The sequence below is a fragment of the Grammomys surdaster genome, unplaced genomic scaffold (assembly GCF_004785775.1).
Source record: "Grammomys surdaster isolate TR1022 unplaced genomic scaffold, NIH_TR_1.0 213, whole genome shotgun sequence".
In the NCBI taxonomy this organism is placed as follows: domain Eukaryota; kingdom Metazoa; phylum Chordata; class Mammalia; order Rodentia; family Muridae; genus Grammomys; species Grammomys surdaster.
In genome coordinates, this window is record NW_021604658.1 from 10,393,227 (window position 1) to 10,411,999 (window position 18,773).

The window sequence follows — 18,773 nt, forward strand, 5'->3', positions numbered from 1 at the left end:
AGAGAGAGAGAGAGAGAGAGAGAGAGAGAGAGAGAGACAGAGAGAGAGAGACAGAGAGAGAGAGACAGAGAGAGAGAGACAGAGAGAGAGAGAGACAGACAGAGAGAGAGACAGACAGAGAGAGAGACAGACAGAGAGAGAGAGACAGAGACAGAAACAGAAACAGAAACAGAAACAGAATACAACAATCGAGGTAAAGGTAAATGTGAGCCAGGTAGGAATTGTGGCTCACTGGTTCACTGGCTCACTGGTTGGGGAGCTTTACAGGGGCGTCAGAATAAACAACTCAAAGCTTCCTTTACCATCTGGCTGACTGATTGGTTGGTTGGTTGGTTGGTTGGATGGACTTTTTTTTTCTAATATAATGAAGCAGATTAATGGTAAATACTGTTTCACGTCTATAGGTTTTCCCTCTTGTTATAATCTTCTTAGAATATATTTAAGGAAGCTGGTCAAGGAATATGAATATCTTTTAGTACTTCATAGTATTTGTGTGCTGTCATAGTTTCTAATTTTGGAAAATTGTTAACAGCATATTAGCACAAAGAGTAGATACAAACTTCTTGTTAGGCTACTTGCTCTAGAACTGATTGCCTTCCACTCAACTCCTGAGTTTACTTTCTTAAGGTAGGATGTTAATTGCCTTTGTGATAACAGAAACAGAGATTTAGTGAGCATTGATTATCTATCTGTCTGTCTATCTATCTATCTATCTATCTATCTATCTATCTATCTATCTAATATACATTAGTGTTTTGCATGCATACATGCCTTTGTGAGGGTGTTGGATCTTCTAGAACTGGAGTTACAGACACTTGTGAGCTGCTGTGTGGTGCTGGAAATTGAACCGGGCTCCTCCGGAAGAGCAGCCAGTGCTCTTAACCTCTGAACCATCTCTCTAGCCCCAAGATGGCATTGAATTTTAAGCTGTTTGAAAACTGTTCTTTCACTCTGCCTTGCTTCCTTTTGAGTGGAAATTCTTTGTTTTGTTTAATATTAATTCCAAGTTGGTGGATGTTTGCCTACATGTATGACTATGTACCACTTGTGTGCCTAGTGACAGAGGAAGTCATAAGAGATTATCAGATCTTCTGGAACTTGAGTTACAGATGGTTGTGAGCTGCCATGTATCCGTTAGAAGAACAGTCAGTATTTTATTCACTGAACCATCTCTCCAGCTCTATTTTTGAGACAGAATCTCCCTATATGAACCAGGCTAGACTTGAACTCACAGAGATCTATCTGCTTCTACCTCTGCAGGGCTGGGATTAAAGGCTTATGCTACCAGGTTTGCCTTGAAAATTCATTTTTAAAAATTAAATGGAAAATGTTGAAGACTAAAAACATGTATTAGAGACTGTTGACCTTTCCATCCTTTCTATACCTCGCAGAGACATCCATTTACCTTTTCAGTTTGATAAAGACCCTAGTCTAGTAAAACTAAGGCTCTAAGCCTTCATCTTGAAACTCCAAGCAGACCTTCCAAAGCAAGATCTATTACTGAGATGATCGATGATTGAGAATTTTCACACCTCAGAAGGAAGAGAGATAGTTTTAAGTTTACAAGGTCTGTTTTTATGCTTAAACTTTCTTTTTGTTTTGTTTTGTTTTGTTTTGTTTTGTTGTGCTTTTCAGCAAATGTTAATATTCTGAGAGGAGGGCAGGGATGTTGCTAGGTGGTAGCTTGCTTATGCACTGTGAGACAGACCTAGCTTCAGTCTCCAGCACTGCAAAGGAAAAGAAAACTGAAAAAGCTTGAATAATCCTGTAATAAGTCATCTTACCCATGTTAGTTTTATCTTGTCAATAGAAAAGTCTCATCTACATAATTCTTAAAGCTATAAAGTTATATAACTGATGATTTGTGTTTTTTTTTTTTTAAAAAAAACCAATGTTTTTTTTTTTTTAAGGTAACTTTACAAGTTTCAGAATTTTATTTTATTTTTTTCTTTTTTTCGAGACAGGGTTTCTCTGTACAGCCCTGGCTGTCCTGGAACTCACTCTGTAGACCAGGCTGGCCTCGAACTCTCGAACTCAGAAATCCTTCTGCCTCTGCCTCTCAAGTGCTGGGATTAAAGGCATGCGCCACTACCGCCCGGCCCAGAATTGTATTTTATTATTGGAAAAAAAAAAGACTGTGGAATTAACTGTACAGAAGGTTATTTTTAATTCACTTTAATTTGAGTCTAGTTCTTTTAGGTTTGGAAATTTGTTTATTTAATAAATTTTACTTGAGGGATTTTTCTTTTTTTTTTAAAGCCTATATATAAAAAGCAAAGCAGAAAATCAGTAGAGTAGAATTATGCAAATGGTGGTAGTCATTGCTTTTGTATCACTTGCTAACACTGTCTCCTGCTGTCTTTTGTTTATTGTCTGTATTTGGACTTTTCTACTTTTATAGTCTAGTGTTTTCAATTGAGAATGTGAAAGGTGTAGCTCATAATTAATATCTAGAACTACAGGTATTTAATTTTTATGAGTAAACATCAAAGAATTTCTGGCCATTTTATTTAGAAACCATAAAAATGAATTAATTGATTTCCCCCTCAAATATATAAAGGGATGAATGGATAAGGCAGAGATACCAAGCTGTCTTCCTATAAGTTCAGAAGATTAAATTAAAGGAAATAATTTTGTTGGTTTTGGTACATTTTGAGGAAGTATCTTGTGATCATGTGGATGATAACAAAGGGATATGTGCTGAGGTAGAGCATGGCCCCTCTTTATATAGAGAGAGAGAAAGAGAGGGAGACTCTAGTTTGAAAAGAAGCCAACCTTCTGTTGTGGCTGCTCTGGATCTTGAAGGCAGTGACAGATTGTTAGAAGTCTCTAACACTGGAAGTTGTTGAAGTTATCACTCTTCTCTTTTAAGGGTTCATGAGAGTTTTAAGATATCATTGAACATTTTGTTTTTGATTAATGACATGTAATATCTTTCTGAAAAATCTTTTGACAGATGTGGTGAAGGCCTTGGTCAGGGACAGGTTTCTATCACTTTTGATGTGTTGTCTGAGATGGTTTGCTCTTAAGTCAGCACTTGGTTCATGTTTACTTTTTGGGCTTTTGATGGTAAATTGTTGAAGGAGAATCTCTGAAAGGCCAATGTTAATCCTCTGAGGTCCAATAACAATTAGATTATCTGCCTTCCATGAACAGTAAGAACTAATGATCCTTTTGAGAAGGCAAATAATAGTTGGATGTGGCATTCTAGCAGGTCTGTTTCTCTTTCTTCCCCCCATAGGCCTATCAGCAGTCTGATGGGGCAGAAGACAACAGAGATGGAAGGTGTTCCAAACTTGGCAAAGGCCACCAATCTGAGGAGGTAAGCTCTAATTGTGAGCCGGCAGAGCAGGTGGCTCTTCCTGCCTCAATCCTATCCATGTGCTCTCTGGAAAGCTGGATAGAAAGAGCATCCAAAGTGAGCTAAAGCATCTCCATCAGCTTGTGCTAGAGGGGAAGGTGTAGAGGGTTTTTTTAATGTTCTATTTCTTGCTCTTCCCTCCCCCATTCCCTTTTAGACCCTGTGGTTTTATTTTGTTTTTCTTCCCAAAAAATTAGCAGTTAAAAATAGGCAGATTGGCTATCTGTTGTTTGGGGATAATCATAAACAGATTCTTCTTGATTTCCAGTTAATGCTAGGTTATATAGAGCTAGCCTTGATGAGTATAATAATCACAAGAGTTTAAGGTTTTTCCTGAGATATTTTTAAAGTTTGGGTTTGCTCATTAACAAGAAATGATCTTTTAATATATCTTAGATGTACTGCAACATAGGTGTTCCTTAATGCTGTGGAACTTGAGGCTGTGGGGATATGGACAGTTGTTGCCGAAATGGGGTTTTCCTTCCTACTTTCCCTTTGCTTCCTCCCTATCTTTTTCTCCTTTAATGGTTTCTTAACGGCACTCAGGACTCTCAAGGTGGCTTTTCCTGTGTTAATAGATATTTTCAGAAATGGTTATACTGTTTACTGTTACTTAGTTATTCTTACTGGATATGTTGTTGTCTGGAATCATTTTCAGAAAAGAATCAGTACTTCTGAAGTTGATCTTGGCACATATTGGAGGATATGTATATAGTATATAATTCTGTATTTATCTGATATTGTATGATATTTATATGATTTGGAGTATATGTGCCTAAAAAGGTAATATTAGTATTTAAATTATAGTACAAGTAAAGAAAACATGAAACACAGAAAGTTATCAGCTGTTTCTATCTAGATATTTTTTGTAGGCATTAGGAAGGAGAAAATAACCATTAGAGGCACACTCCCAGTAACACAGACATAGGCTTCTCTTACAGCATGGCTCTATGATCTAGAATGCCTTTTATGAGGACTTCAATATATATATTTATAAACTAAAGTACATTGTAAATTTAACTTTGATTGCTGTAGTGCATAAGCTATGAAAATTATCTAGCTAAAGACTGAATAATAATGTTCCAGCCTGGTGGACTGCATTTATTACAGAAGTCCTGTGAAGTTTTATCACCTAGTGCCATCATAGCTGAGCTTGTATATGTATATTGTATGTTTGCACAGTGATGGAATTGGGTAGTGAAGCAGTTCTGAGGATATATCCCTACAGTTAAGACACGTGACTTACGTTTCATCTTGTTTGCATACATTTTTATTTATTTAACTTGTTTGTTTGTTTGAGACAGCGTTTTCATTGTGTGGCCTTGGCTGTTTTAAAACTAGCTCTGTAGACCAGGCTGGCCTCAAACTCACAGAAATCCGCTTCCCTCTGCCTCCTCAGTGCTGGGATTAAAAGCGTGCAGCACCAACACCTGGCTTCATGTAAAAATTAAAAAATTAAGTTTTTCTGATAAATCAGTAGCTTCTTTGGAAACACAGACATTTTATAAGTTTATTATATTCATGTGCATTAAGTTGGAAGACTAGAAGCAGAAGTGGAGGATTGGTTGGGTCTGTTTATAGTGGGTCAGGCATAGGGGTAGGATACATAACTAGAGTGGTAGGATGCAATAGGAAACTACTTTAGGTCACGTTTAGGCACCTTTGCCTCAGCTTAGCTTTCATTAGGTGGCGTATTTGGTCATGTGTTAAGGCTAAATGGATTTAGAGCTTAGCACCTATCTATGTATTCTTTCTGCTGTGAATTGAGGATTTTATTTTGGGGGTAGAATCAAAAGTATCCCAGACAGGCCTTGAACTTAGCTGGGGATGGCCTCCTAATTCTCCTGCCTTTGTTTCCCAGGTGCCACCAAGTTCAACCTAGTTGAAAATATATTAAAACACATTTTTAAGTTAAGAAAATGAACTTTTGAGCTTTAATAGAAATGGTATTTGTGGCATTTAGCTCTTACAAGAATAACTGATAAAATAAACTGGCAATCTATATAATGGATATAATCCAGCCACAAAAAGTTAGGGGCTGACCTTAAATACATACTCCTAAGTGAAAAAAGTAGTTTGAAAAGACTGCATACTGTGTGATTCCCAACTCTAGGACATTCTGGCAAAGAAAAACTACAAAGACAGCACAGAGATCAAAGATTATGTGACACTCTTAGTATGAATGATAAGACTGGGGCAAGAGATGGGGCTCAATTTCATACCTATTTTTATTTTATTTATTTATTTATTTTTGGTTTTTCAAGACAGGGTTTCTCTGTGTAGTCCTGACTGTCCTGGAACTCACTCTGTAGACCAGTCTGGCCTCGAACTCAGAAATCCCCCTGCCTCTGCCTCCCAAGTGCTGGGATTAAAGGCATGCGCCACCTCCGCCAGGCTTTTTTTTTTTTTTTTTTCATATCTATTTTTAAAAGTCCATTAAAACACCAGATGCACCATACACACCTACAGTCATGCTCTTCAAGATTCTGAAGAGGATTACTGTGAGTTTTAAGGCCAGCCTGGACTTCACAGTGGGTAAGATCCTGCCTCAAAAACAAAGGAAACAAAAGACAACAACAAAAAACTTAACACACATAGTGGCTCCAGGTCAGCTGCTAAAACCACATGGTAAGATCTTGTCTCCAAACAAAGAAAACTAACACATAACGTAAGGGACAAGTATTCTGTAATGCCTATTTATTTAACATCTATGTATATCTGTACATATGTATATATCTGTTTATCAATATATTCATCCATGCCTTTCCTTCCATCCATCCACCTACTCACCCACCTATTAGTCAGTCAACAAAGTCTCTTTGCCAGGCTGATTTCAAGCTGCCTCGCCTCACTTTTCTAAGTGTTGGGTTATAGGTATTTAGTATCTCACCTAGCTTCAAATGATGTTTTATGAAAAAATAAGAAAATGGTGCCACGTGGAAATAATTGAAGCAGAAAGTAATCTTAATGACTAGAAAGATATGAATGGAAGCTGAAGGAATTATAAGTAAAGATAAACTGAAATGTTTAGAAAAACAAAAAAGCCGAGTGATGGTACTCCTTTAATTCCAGCACTTGGGAGGCAGAGGCAGGTGGATGGATCTCTGAGTTTGTAGCTAGCTTGAGTTCTAGGACAGCCAAGGCTACACAGAGAAACCCTGTCTCAAAAAATAAAAGCAAAACAAAACAAAAAAAGGAATATTTGTGGATAAACTTAAGCCAATCTTAGTGATGATATATATTAATTCAGATAAATTTGGAAACACAGAAATCAATCATATACTGGGGTTATAATTTCAATGAAGCTATATAAGCCAAAGTTAATTAGCAAGCTAATATAAATCAATCAGGATCTGTTTCTGTAAGCTATAGGCTCTGGTCAACTCTTAGGAAACAACATGCATATCTAAGCATTTCTAAGGTATACTTTCTCATAATTAGTTGTCACCATCTGGAAGTTAGGGGTCAAAGTCAAGCAATAGCCAGGTTGCTATTTTATTTTATTTTATTTTATTTTATTTTATTTTATTTTATTTTATTTTATTTTCTGTCCTGAAGCCCTTCTCTTTGGCTTGCAAGTCATTGTCTTTTTTCTGCATGTTCACATGGCTATTGCTGTGTCTGTGTAGAATGAGAGCTCTAGTGTTTCCTACAAGGATATCAGTCCTGGTGGGTCAGTGCATTTGCTGCCTGTTAATTATACTCCTAAAGACTATTGCCAAATATGTTTTTTGAGTTTGTGAAATGAGGGCCCAATTTAGTCTTTTAACAAGACATCAATGTTCTCCATGGGGTTTGGGAGCAAAAGGTGGTGTGACTTGACACATTGGATCCTGTAAAGTCTTGTGCACCATTGTAAGAATGTTTCCTTATTTTAAATAAAACAGGGAAAATTGAAGAATTTCAAGGATGGTATTTTACCCCAACTATATAACAAAAGCTAAGTAGATACACTGGTCAGGAGATAATTGTAATAGTCGTACAAGCATTAGATAATATGCTAGAATAAAATTTGATGGCACAGATGGAAAAAGTAGTCAAAATCTAGATTTATTTATTATTGTTTTTGAGACAGGATCTTACAAAGTAACTCATTGGCTCGAACTCACTATGTAGACTAGGCTGGCCTTGAACTCACAGAGATCCTCCTTCCTCTGTCTCCCAACTACTGAGATTAAAGCCACCACTACCACACATGGCTTAGATTTATTTTTAAAATTAGATACATTGAATTTACTGATAGATGGTGTGCTCTTTTCACTGAATTGACAAAATAACTTGAATGGACAACTTGAGGGAGGAAAGATATATTTTGGCTCATTGTATCAGAGATTTTAATCCTTTGTGTAGGGAGGATATGGCAGGAAACAGATGGAGGGAAGGAGTAGAGACCAGGTGTAACATTCAGAGTTATGGCCCAGAACCCTACCTCCTCTGGCTAGTCCCTGTCATACCATTTCTATCATCTCCTAAAATAAAACTACCAGCTTGGGACCAAGTGCCCACCTTATGAGCTTGTGGGAGATATTTCAGATTGACATAACAGGTGGAGTTATGGTGTGGAAGGAGGGATGAAGAGAGAGACAAGGGGGTTGGAGGAAGGGAGGATAGTTATAGGACTTTTGCCTGAGTAAGGTTATAGGAATGAACTGCTTTGGGAGACAGTTTTTTGTTTTGTAAATATCTTACAGTTCATATTGTTTGTTTTTAGTATATTTTTTCTGTATTTGCCTTTTGTTTGTTTTGTTTTGTTTTTTGAGATTAGGGTCTTACTCTATAGCACTGGTTAGCCTGGAACTCTACTACATAGACCATCTGGCCTCAAATTCATGGAGATACACCTACCTCTGCCTCCCTAGTACTAGAATTAGAGGCATGTATCATCGTGCTTGGTTATAGATTATCTATCTATCTATCTATCTATCTATCTATCTATCTATCTATCTATCTATCTATCTATCTCTATCATCTATCTACCCATCCCCCTATCTGTCTCTACCTACCTATTTATTTCGAGACAGAGTTTCTCTATGTAGCCTTGACTGTCCTGGAACTTATTCTGTAGACCAGACTAGTTTTGAACTCAAAAAAATCCCTCTTTCTCTGCTTCCTGAGTGCTGGAATTAAAGGTGTGCACCACCACTGCCTGGCTTTTATTTTTACTTTTAATGCATGTGTGTGTGTGTGTGTGTGTGTGTGTGTGTACACACATGCATGTGGAAGCCAGAATAGGGCATCTGTTCTCTTGGAGCTAGGGTTACAAGCACTTGTGAGGTACTCAGTGTTGGTATTAGGGGGCAAATTTGGGTGATCCAGCCCATTTATTTGTTGAGATAAGAGTCTAATTATATAACTCTGGCTGGTGCAGAACTCACTCTTATTTAGAACTTGTGATCTTCATGCCTTCATCCTCCAGGGGCCAAGATTATAGGCACCACCATTCTTGGCCTAGTCTTGTATTTTTATTTTCTGTGAAATACTTTCAGTACCTGTCTATTTCCATAGGCATAATTCTGTATTGGTGTTTTCACTGTTTTTGTCTGGCATTCCTTGTAAGCAGCACCTTTAATTAATTTGTGTGGAAATAATATCTGTGCCAACATTACTCTTTGTCCTTTGCAAATATTCACTCCCTTAATCCTAATGTGAACTATTATTACTAAACAAGGAAATAAGCCCGAAGAGGTTAATTTAACTGAAGTCACGTGACAGTAAGATACCAAAGCATTATATTCTGTTATAGGACTTTCATTTCATAATTTCCTATATTTCTCCACGATGGTAGCATGCTTGCATTCTTACTGTAAATTCTGAGCAGTTTATTTAAATCTTCTGATATGTGCTATGCATATAGCAATTGTTAAAGGACATACTAAATGAATTGAATATTCGAGCTAAAGGAAGTCTCTAGGTGAATAGATAGATACAAATGGTGTTTGAACTGGAGTGGGATGGTTAATAGGCTACTAAATCTATCTCAAAGGTAATTATTATAATTTCTTTAACACTTTATGTGTTAGTTTTGTATTTTTTAGTTTCTGCTTTTCTTGCTATCTTACTTGTGCCATTTATCCTTGATGAGTTTGAAAATAATTTACTAATTCTTGTATAGTATTCCTGATTTGAGAACGTGAATATTTTCTCTACTTTGCTATGGGTTGACAAGTAAGCCCTTTTCAGCTTTGAATGATTAAACACCATTTTAATGCCTCTAGGTGTGTGGTAGTAAGCTTTTCATCACTGGCAAAAACACCGATAAGAACAGTTCAGTGGAGGTGAGGGAGGTCTGTATCAAATCATCATCACAGAAGTTTGAGTTTGACTGGATGAGAGTGTGTGTATGTCTCCTATTGATGATATCTGATCAGTCACCTTTTCAGAGAGCCTATAACACACAGGCCTTTAAGGTACATTTCATATTCAAATGATAATATTGGGTACATGTATGTATTTCTTAGCAGTAAAATATTTGTCAAAGAGTTGGCAAACCTTCGCCTTGTTAATTCTTGCCAAACTGTTTTGAATTTGATTTTTTTGTTTTGTTTTTATTTTTCAAGACAGGGTTTCTCTGTCCTGGAACTCGCTTCCTAACTGACTTCAAACTCACAGAGATCCACCTGCCTCTGCTTCCTGAGTGCTGGGATTAAAGGCGTGCACCACCACTACTCAGCTTGTTTTAAAATTGAATGTAACATTTTACTCCTACCAGCAATGTAGGAGAGTTCTATTTTTTCCCATTTTCAGCAAGCATTTGTTGTCTTATATTTCTTATTTACGCCAACTTGATCTATACTATGCTGATTACTCATTTTAATCTATATATCAATGGGTTTTTCATTACTATTAACAAAGTACCTGAAGCAGGCCAACTTTATTTTTTTCTTTTCTTTTTATTGGATATTTTATTTACATTTCAGATGTTATCCCCTTACCCCATCTCTCTCCCCCCCACCCCCACCCCTGCCCAGGAACTCCCTATCCCATCCCCCCTCCTCCTGCTTCTGTGAGGATGTGCCCTCACTCCCCCCCCTCACCCCCACTGGGCATCCAGCCTTCACGGGACCAAGGATCTCCTTTCCCACCTATGCTGACAGGGCTATCCTCCCCTACATATACAGCTGGAGTCGTGGGTCCCTCCCTATGTGCTCCCAGGCTGGTGGTTTAGACTCTGGGAGCTCTGGTTGGTTGGTATTGTTGCTCTCCTCATGGGCAGGCCAACTTTATAAAGAAAGATTTATTTAGTTCTTAGTTCTAGAGGTCCAAAGTGGAAGAGAAAGGATTTGGGACTCATTGGGCCTCTAGTTATAGGCCTGGTGACCAATGGCAACACAATGTTGGGAACATCTTGAGGGCAACTAAGGGTGAGGTTCTTTCTTCCAACAACTTGCTGTTTTTTTAAAATCTGATGAGATTTAATGTCTTCCAAGGACAGTCTCTAATCACCCAAGGATCTCACCATGCCTTATCTCTTGATAGTTTCATACTACCTCCCAACACTGCCACCATAGGGACCAAGCCTGCAACATACTAACCCTCAGGGACAAACCATATCCAAACAAGAATGGTCTCCCTAATGATTCATAAGCTGAGTATGCATTTTCACTTGGCAATTCGATGTTTTCTTAAGTTTCTGAGACTAGGTTATCCTATAAGAAAATGGAATTGTTTGAATTGTATCCCCTGGCAGTGAAATTTTTTTTCATGATTATTTTTGTTTTCTGTGTATGAGTGTCTTGCTTACATTTTGTGTCTGTACAATGCATGTGCCTGGTGCCTGTGGAGGCCTGAAGAGAGGGATGGATCTTCAGGAACTGGAGTTACAGATGGTTGCAAGGCACCATGTGGATGCTGGGGACTGAACCTGGTCCCTTACAAAAGCAGTGAATGCTCTTAACCATGAGCCATTTCTTCAGTCCCCCACACTCAGGGTGGGTAGGTTCTATCATATAAAACATTAGAAGGAATATTTCTCTTTTGCTTTTTTGGAGACTGGGTTAATAGTCCAAGCTGACCTGGAATTCACTGTAACTAGGCTGATGTCAAAATTATAGCAAACATCCTACCCAAATGCTAGGATTCTAGGTGTGATCTAACATACCTGGCTAAAAGTGCATTTCTTGAGGCAGTATAGCATGGTACCCAGATGCCTATGTTAGGAAAGAATCGTCTTTGTGACCTTTAGTAAGTTAGCCATATTGCCATAGTAGCCTTCTCTCTAAATTGAATATAAAATGATGCTTCTATCATAATATGATAATAAAATCATTTTATATCCGGTTTGTAGGGCAGTTCATCAGTGCGGTATTAATATAAATTTTATGAATTTATTTCAAATGGGTTGACAGAATCATGGGGCTCTAATCTATAGTACATTTGAAGCTGAAATTTATGAATGATATTGGCTTTTATTTTAGCCTTAGTCTGTCTGTCTTTCTTTTTTTGCGCATTATCAAGAAAACATTGATTAGTAGAGCCAGTGAGGCGGCTTAGTTAGTTAATGGCACTTGCTACCAATCCTGAGATGGCATAGAATCCATATGGTAGAAGGAGAGAACCAGTTGCAGCAGGATGTCCTCTGACCTTCACACAAGACTGCGGCATACATGCCAACCCTCCCAGTATACACAAACCATAACTAAGTGTAATAAAAATTATAAAAATATGAATTGACAAAGATGAATAATTAAAAATGTTTATCTGGTAGTCTCGGGATTTCCTTAACTTTTAAATAAGCTTAGTTAATAAGTAGTAAGCAATGTTTAGTACCTTTTTAAGGTTTAATTTTATTCACTTATTTATTTGTATATCTGTGTTTATGTCTGTGCGTTTGTGTGTGTGTTTACATACACATGTACATGAGCTCCTGAGTGCATCTCATGCATGCAAGTGCCTTTGGAGGCCAGCAGATCAGAATCCCTAGAGCTGGACTTCCTGCCAGGTCTGGGTGCTGGAAACGAACCTTGGGTCTTCTGCAAAAGAAGCAAGTGCTTTTAACTGCTGAGTGGTCTTCATCATATAAATAAATGACATTGTACTTTTTTCTTACTAATCCTTCAAAAAATTTTATTTTGAAATTGTCACTAAATATCCACAATTTGCATAGATTTCCTGGATTTTTTTCCTTATGTATTTTTGTTTTAAATGAGTAGCACCACAAATTTTCAGATTTCAGCACCTGTTGTGTTATTCTAGTGCATCTATATTATTAGCGGCTTATTATTGCTTTAGGTCACAGCATAAAGTCAAAAGCAGATGTGTTCATTACGTGTCTATGTAAGAAAGTGCACTCTATAAGTACTGTGGACCATGGTGTAAATTTATTGAGCCAAAGACATACAGGCTTGAGTTACGAACAAATTATAACAAAAAGAATTTGAGTTCTCCTAAATAATGACATATTCCTAAGACATTCCAAAAAATTCTGCGAGGTAAATGTATATAAACCCCAAATCGGGCAGGGCAGCACATTAATGTTTTTGGTGCGTCACATATAAACATGCCGCATATGAAAATGTATATGTGCTTTCAGAGTTGACAGTAGTTGTGTTTGCAGCTCATTGGTTGACCTTACACAGAGAACCAATTGATCCTGACTTTGCAGCAGACTTAAATGAGTCTCTTGACAATGTCACTAGCACCGTGGCTTCTGCTGCCCTTAGCTACGGTGGGCTTCTTCAGCCGCCTACCCAGTCTGCCTCTGCCTCGTAGCTCATGGTTTACTGTAGTAGCAGTGTATCAGGAGTGTGCTCATTAAAGGTCAGCCCAGTGTTGTTTATTTCTTTTTGGGTTTCCTGGAACCCTTCTGCTCTGAATAATTCTATTTTCTGTCAGTCTCATTTAAAATTCTATCCTGATATTTTGTGTCTCAGAATCTATCCCCCACAACCCACCTTTGGTTAGCCAGCTCCACATCAGTACACTTCACAAAATCCACCTGCAGAGGGAGCTAAATAAAAGATGAGACCCTGAACTCAAGAAGACTCAAAGCAGAGAATGTTTACAGTGAGATGTTGTCATCCTGCTAGTACTGAAAAAAGAACTTGATACTCGATGGTTGAGTTGAAATCAACCATCTGGGATCTAACACAAGGATAAGACTTGTGTGATTTTTGTTTCTGAATTCTCTATCATATAAAAACCTGTAAAAGGATGATCTGATACACATGTATATGTTAGAGAACCAATCTGACGTTTTCTTTGAAGATGGTATTTAAGGAAGGTGAAATGTGGTCACTTTGTGAAGAATTTCACATAGAATACTGGCCAAGGCTAACGTTTCTAAAGGTTGTGGATAACATAGAATACTTTAAAGACAGACGTCATAAGTACATTTCTTGTACATGTTTGATTAAGTATATGTATCTTGATTGCAGTCAGCAGACTTGAAGAGAGAGAAGCAGAACTGAAGAAGGAATATAATGCACTGCATCAGAGACACACTGAGGTGGGTGTCTGTCCTTAGTAGGTTAGTACTGGAACACAGAGATGATGGCCTTTATAAGTCTACATTTTCCTTGGAAAGTTAGAATAATTCATAGGCATCATTTCCAGAAAGTGTGTCATGTGGCATTTACCAAAGTTGACTTTTATTCTTTTTAAATCTGGAATTAAATTTTTCTGTAGGAAATTTATATGCCTCAGAATAATTTTAGTTATTTAAGACAGTTACTAGGTCAGCTAGCAAAACCTTTATGCATATAATAAAATGTTGACCTGATGCTGAGAAAATTGATTTACTACCAGTTAGGAAAATGCTGCATTGGTAAGATATTGGTATAGATCTCTACATATATAATTTAGTTGTAAAGGACTTATATTACTTATAATTTATATTGTTATATTATATTTTACATTAAATTATATTAAATTTATAATACAAATTTGTAATACATTAAAATGTGTTTAAATGATTCCAATTTTCATCATTTTATGTTTTTTGATATTTATTTATTTTTAGATTTGTATTTTTTATGAGTGTCCTACCTGTTTGTAAGTGCAGTGGCTACAAAGGCCAGAAGAGGGCATCAGATCCTCTAGAATTGAATTACAGATGGTTGTGAGCTTCCACATGAATGCTGCTGGCAAGTGAACCTAGCTCCAGGGTTTTTAACCACTGAGACACTTCTCCAGCCTTCTTAAGTATTTTAAATTAGTATTTGCAGCATATAATCCCTTTGTCACCCTTGTTTTTAAGAGTCCATTAGTCTTTAACATATTGTATTTGTTTCTGTCTTGTCAATGTAATGTTTGTTCCCGTGTGTTATGTTCAGTCTGGGATTCACATACCTAAATGAATTTTATAGTCCTGCCCTCTTCCCTCTCCTTCCTCTTTCTATAGCCCCGGCTTGCCTGGAATACACTATGCAAACCAGGCTGGCCTTAAACTCACATATACCTCTGCCTCCAATTCTGGGATTAAAGGTGTATGCCACCTCTTTTGGCCATTTTGCCTTTACTAATCCTGTCTTATGTTATACCTAATTCTAGGTTTGTTTGTTTGGTTATTTGTTTGTTTGTTTGGTTGGTTGGTTGGTTTGAGTTGGGTTTTTTGAGACATGGTCTCCCTGTGTAGCTCTTGCTGTCCTGGAACTCCTTTGTAGATCAGGCAGGCCTAGAATTCAGAGATCTGCCTTCCTCTGCCTCCTGGGTGCTGGGATCAAAGATGTACACTAACACTGCCTGGCTTGATTCTAGTTTTTTATCCACTTACTTATTTAGGTGATGGTGACTGAGTCTGGGGCCTTGCTCATGCTCCCACAGTCCTATTTGTAGACTTCAGTTCCTGTTTTTCTTCCATTGCTGTGTAACCTATCCTGCCTATGGTAGGGACCAATGGTGCTGCTTTAAACATCATAAAATCACATTATACTCAGTTTTGTTTGCTTTGAATACTGCAGAGTTTCTTTCCCATTCATGGGATTGAGGTTAAGCATTACTACCCCAGAACACAAATTGTCACAGAATTAATACAGGTAGAAGGAAAAGTTTGATCATAAATGGTCATAAGGCCCTGGAAAGATGAAAGTAGGGTTTTTTTTTTTATTAAGTTAAAAATACTCATGTCTTAATAATATATTGTTTATGAGATATTAAGGGTATTTTTAAAAACTTGGTAGTTAAAAGCCTATTGTTGATGCTTTTTATACCACTTGATTTCTTTATCAGAGTAAGGTCCTGTATGTATGTAGTATTTACTTGCTTTGCTTATTTATTAATGATGATAATTACAAAATATATTTGGAAAAGTATGTTTAAATGTAATAAGTAATAGTAATGAATGATGATGTTTTTAAAGTAAAGTTATAACTTTTATAGTAATTGGAGATTATTAAATTATGATATAGTATTAAAATGTATTTAAATTACTTATATTCTTTTTAAATATAATACATCTTTAAAGAGCAAATATAAAGATTTTATTTTTCTAATACCTATTTAATAATAGTGAAGGTACATTTCTATAGAAAATTTAAAACCTGCCATCTATTTCCTATGAAAAGGTATAATAAGTTTTCTGTCTGTTTCCATGCCTTCAGAGATGTACACTATTGGAAAAAAAATGGTCTCAAGAAAGCATAGTTACCAAGCCAGAGACCTGGGCCTGTACAGTCATCAGGCAACTTTTCCTTTTCTGACTGACAGATCTTTCATAGGATCCTCTCCTGCAGTTACAAGAGGCTTCTATCTTTTGCCCTGACAGACTCTATTTTATTTGCTTCAAAGTGGGCTTATGTAACAGGCTGCTTTAATGTAATAAAATGTAATGTAATTAGGCTTTTTATGTAATAAGGCTGCTTTAAAATGTTAGTCTGTTTACTATAACGTAAAATTTTCTGTTTATCCATTCAATTAGCAAGAATAAGTAGCTCTGTAATCCCTTAGGGTACCTTTTAAAGGTAAACTCCAGAAAAAGGGACTCTGTAGCCTATTTATTGTTATTTTCAAGGAAGGTAGCATTTACAGACACAGAGTTATTTAAATGTTATTTTGACAAAACACATTGTTTACTGCTAACAGTGGGAAATTTATTCTGCTTTTTGAAAATGTGAATGACCATTCTTTAATCAAATAGTAAATTTGTATTAGTGATTTTACTTAAATATATATATATCTTGCTCTATAACTAACTAACTAACTAACTGACTGACTGACTGACTAACTAACTAACTAACTAACTAACTAACTAACTATTAGTTTCCCAACAAAGCCATGTAGGTAAGAACATGTTTCTTTTGGTTCACTGTTCAGGTTCCAGTCTATCACGGCAGGGGAGACATGGTGGCAGGCTCCTGAAGCAGCTGGTCATTTGTACACCATCAGGAAGCACAAAGCATACAGATTCTCAGTAGACTTTTTCCCATTTATGCAATGTGAGATCCAAGTCCATGGGATGGTTCCACCTTCATGTAGGGTAGTTCTTCCCACCTCAGTTAATCTGTACAATGCTTCACAGATGTGCCAGTGGCTTCTGTGCCCAGTGGTTCTAGAGTCTGTGAAGTTGATAATGTTAACATGACACTGACTGCTGACTGACTAAAAAAAAAAAAAAAAAAGACACACCTTAAAGACAGCACAGGGGTGAGGAGTGGTTATTTTAAAACATTGAGACCACATGACTAGTTTTCTTATGCTAACCACTACACGTGTGAACTTTGTACAGGCCTGGGAGAGTTTCCTATTGAGACCATTTAAGTACATTCTTAGTGTTTTCTTTGGCCAACTTATCACTTCTTCCTATTTTACACTTTGAAAGTTTTAGAAAGATATTCTAGGGTGATGTACCTCAAATCCTATGCTAGTGACTAGTTATGAAATCTGGTCTTCCTGATTCTATGATTTTAGGTTTTTTTCTATGCTGTGTATGTATGTACCTGTGGTATGTGTTATGTGTATGGGTATTTTTGCATGCATGTATTTCTGTGTACCATTTGTATATCTGGTGCCATGGAGGCCAGAAAATGGTGTCAGATCCCCTGGAACTGAAAGCTGAGAGTGCCATGTGAGTGCGGGGAATTAAACCAGGTCTTCTGAAAGAGCATCCAGCATTCTTCAACCACTGAGCTATCTTTGTTATTGTTTAAGACAGGATGTCATGTAGTTCAGGCCAGTCTCAAACTAGCTGAGGATGGACCTTTAAACTACTCATTTTTACCTCCAATTCCAAGTGCTAGCATTACAGGCTGAATGCTCTAGATGTTTTTCTGAGCCTTTATGTTTCATGGAATCCCACTGGTTTTAAGACAATAGGTTTGAGAACTGCATGTAGAAAGATTTAAGGTTGACTACAAAGAGTCTATGCTCCAGTCCAGTTGTTTTGCTTTTTGGTTTTGTCAGTGCAGAGTTGGCCTTTGCTGTGAAGACAATTCAACCAAGAGCAGTCTGTGCCTGTCCCAAACAACAGTTTTTCAGACAATACAGTTGAATCCTTGATGAGTCCAGCTGTTACAGAATTTACTTCTAGCTATGTGAATTAATTTGCTTACTGGGAAATTAATAGCTTATCTGAGGTGGAGGAGGACGAAAACTAGTAGACTTGGTAGTACCTTGTATAAAAAGTGCCCTGGTCCACTCTCACATCTTTTTTCTATCTGGAGTGTTGGGGTCTTCCCCCTCCCTCCATCACCCTCCCACCTCCCTTTTTAAAATCATAACGATAATGTGAATTATTTTAAAATTTTTATGTGCAGTGTATTTTTTATTCTGTTTGTTTGTTATATATATAGCTTGTTATTTTAAATATATCAGGAAATGCCTTAGGGTGTGGGATTTTCTTGTGGGTGTGAGGAAGAAAAGACAATGAGTTCATTGCTTGCCTGAAGAGTTAACTAAAAAGGCCAGATGCATCCTGGTCCTGCAGTGTTTAACTACTCAAGTAGCTGCATCAAACAGATTTGAGTCCCAGCTTTAAAGCTAATGGTGGAAAACAGTTTATTGTTAGCTATTTAACTTAGGAGAGTTATTTTCTCCTGTACCTGGGGATTATCTTTAAAACTGTGATACAGGGAGGGTTAAATTAAAAATATTTCTGTTAAAGTGGTTGGCATTCAGTATGATAGCTGCTGTTTTGCTGTTCCTCTGTCCTAGTAAGGGCTACTTTAGTGTGGTCTGTGTTTTCATATTAGACCATTTTGGAATGCCAGGATATTATCTCTGTAATAAGTCATTTGAAGTTTTCAAATATAGTGTTTTCTAAATTTTAAATATTTAAGCATCTATGATAATAGAGAATCAATCTATTTGAATGTAAAATTAGTTCTATCTTTACATTTTGCTTATTAATGAATTACTTATAAAGGCAATCTGAAGGAAGTTTCTTTTTTTTTTTTTAAACATTCTTCCATTTGAACAAATCACCTCTATATGATTACTATCCAGATGTGAGAACTCAACTAACACTTTCTAGGACCTTTTT

General features: G+C 36.9%; 1 protein-coding gene across 5 annotated transcripts in view; it reads left to right on the top strand.

The window, feature by feature from the left end:
• Positions 1–18,773, top strand: part of Spag9 (sperm associated antigen 9) — a 125,752-nt gene that overhangs the window by 27,220 nt on the left and 79,759 nt on the right. For 4 of the 5 annotated variants that reach the window (XM_028772386.1, XM_028772387.1, XM_028772389.1 and 1 more), the window contains exon 3: positions 13,735–13,805. In XM_028772386.1, coding sequence (XP_028628219.1) covers positions 13,735–13,805 — 71 coding nt within the window. Of the gene's footprint in view, positions 1–3,282; positions 3,323–13,734; positions 13,806–18,773 lie in introns of those variants that run through there. The other variant, XM_028772390.1, reaches the window with a different exon arrangement.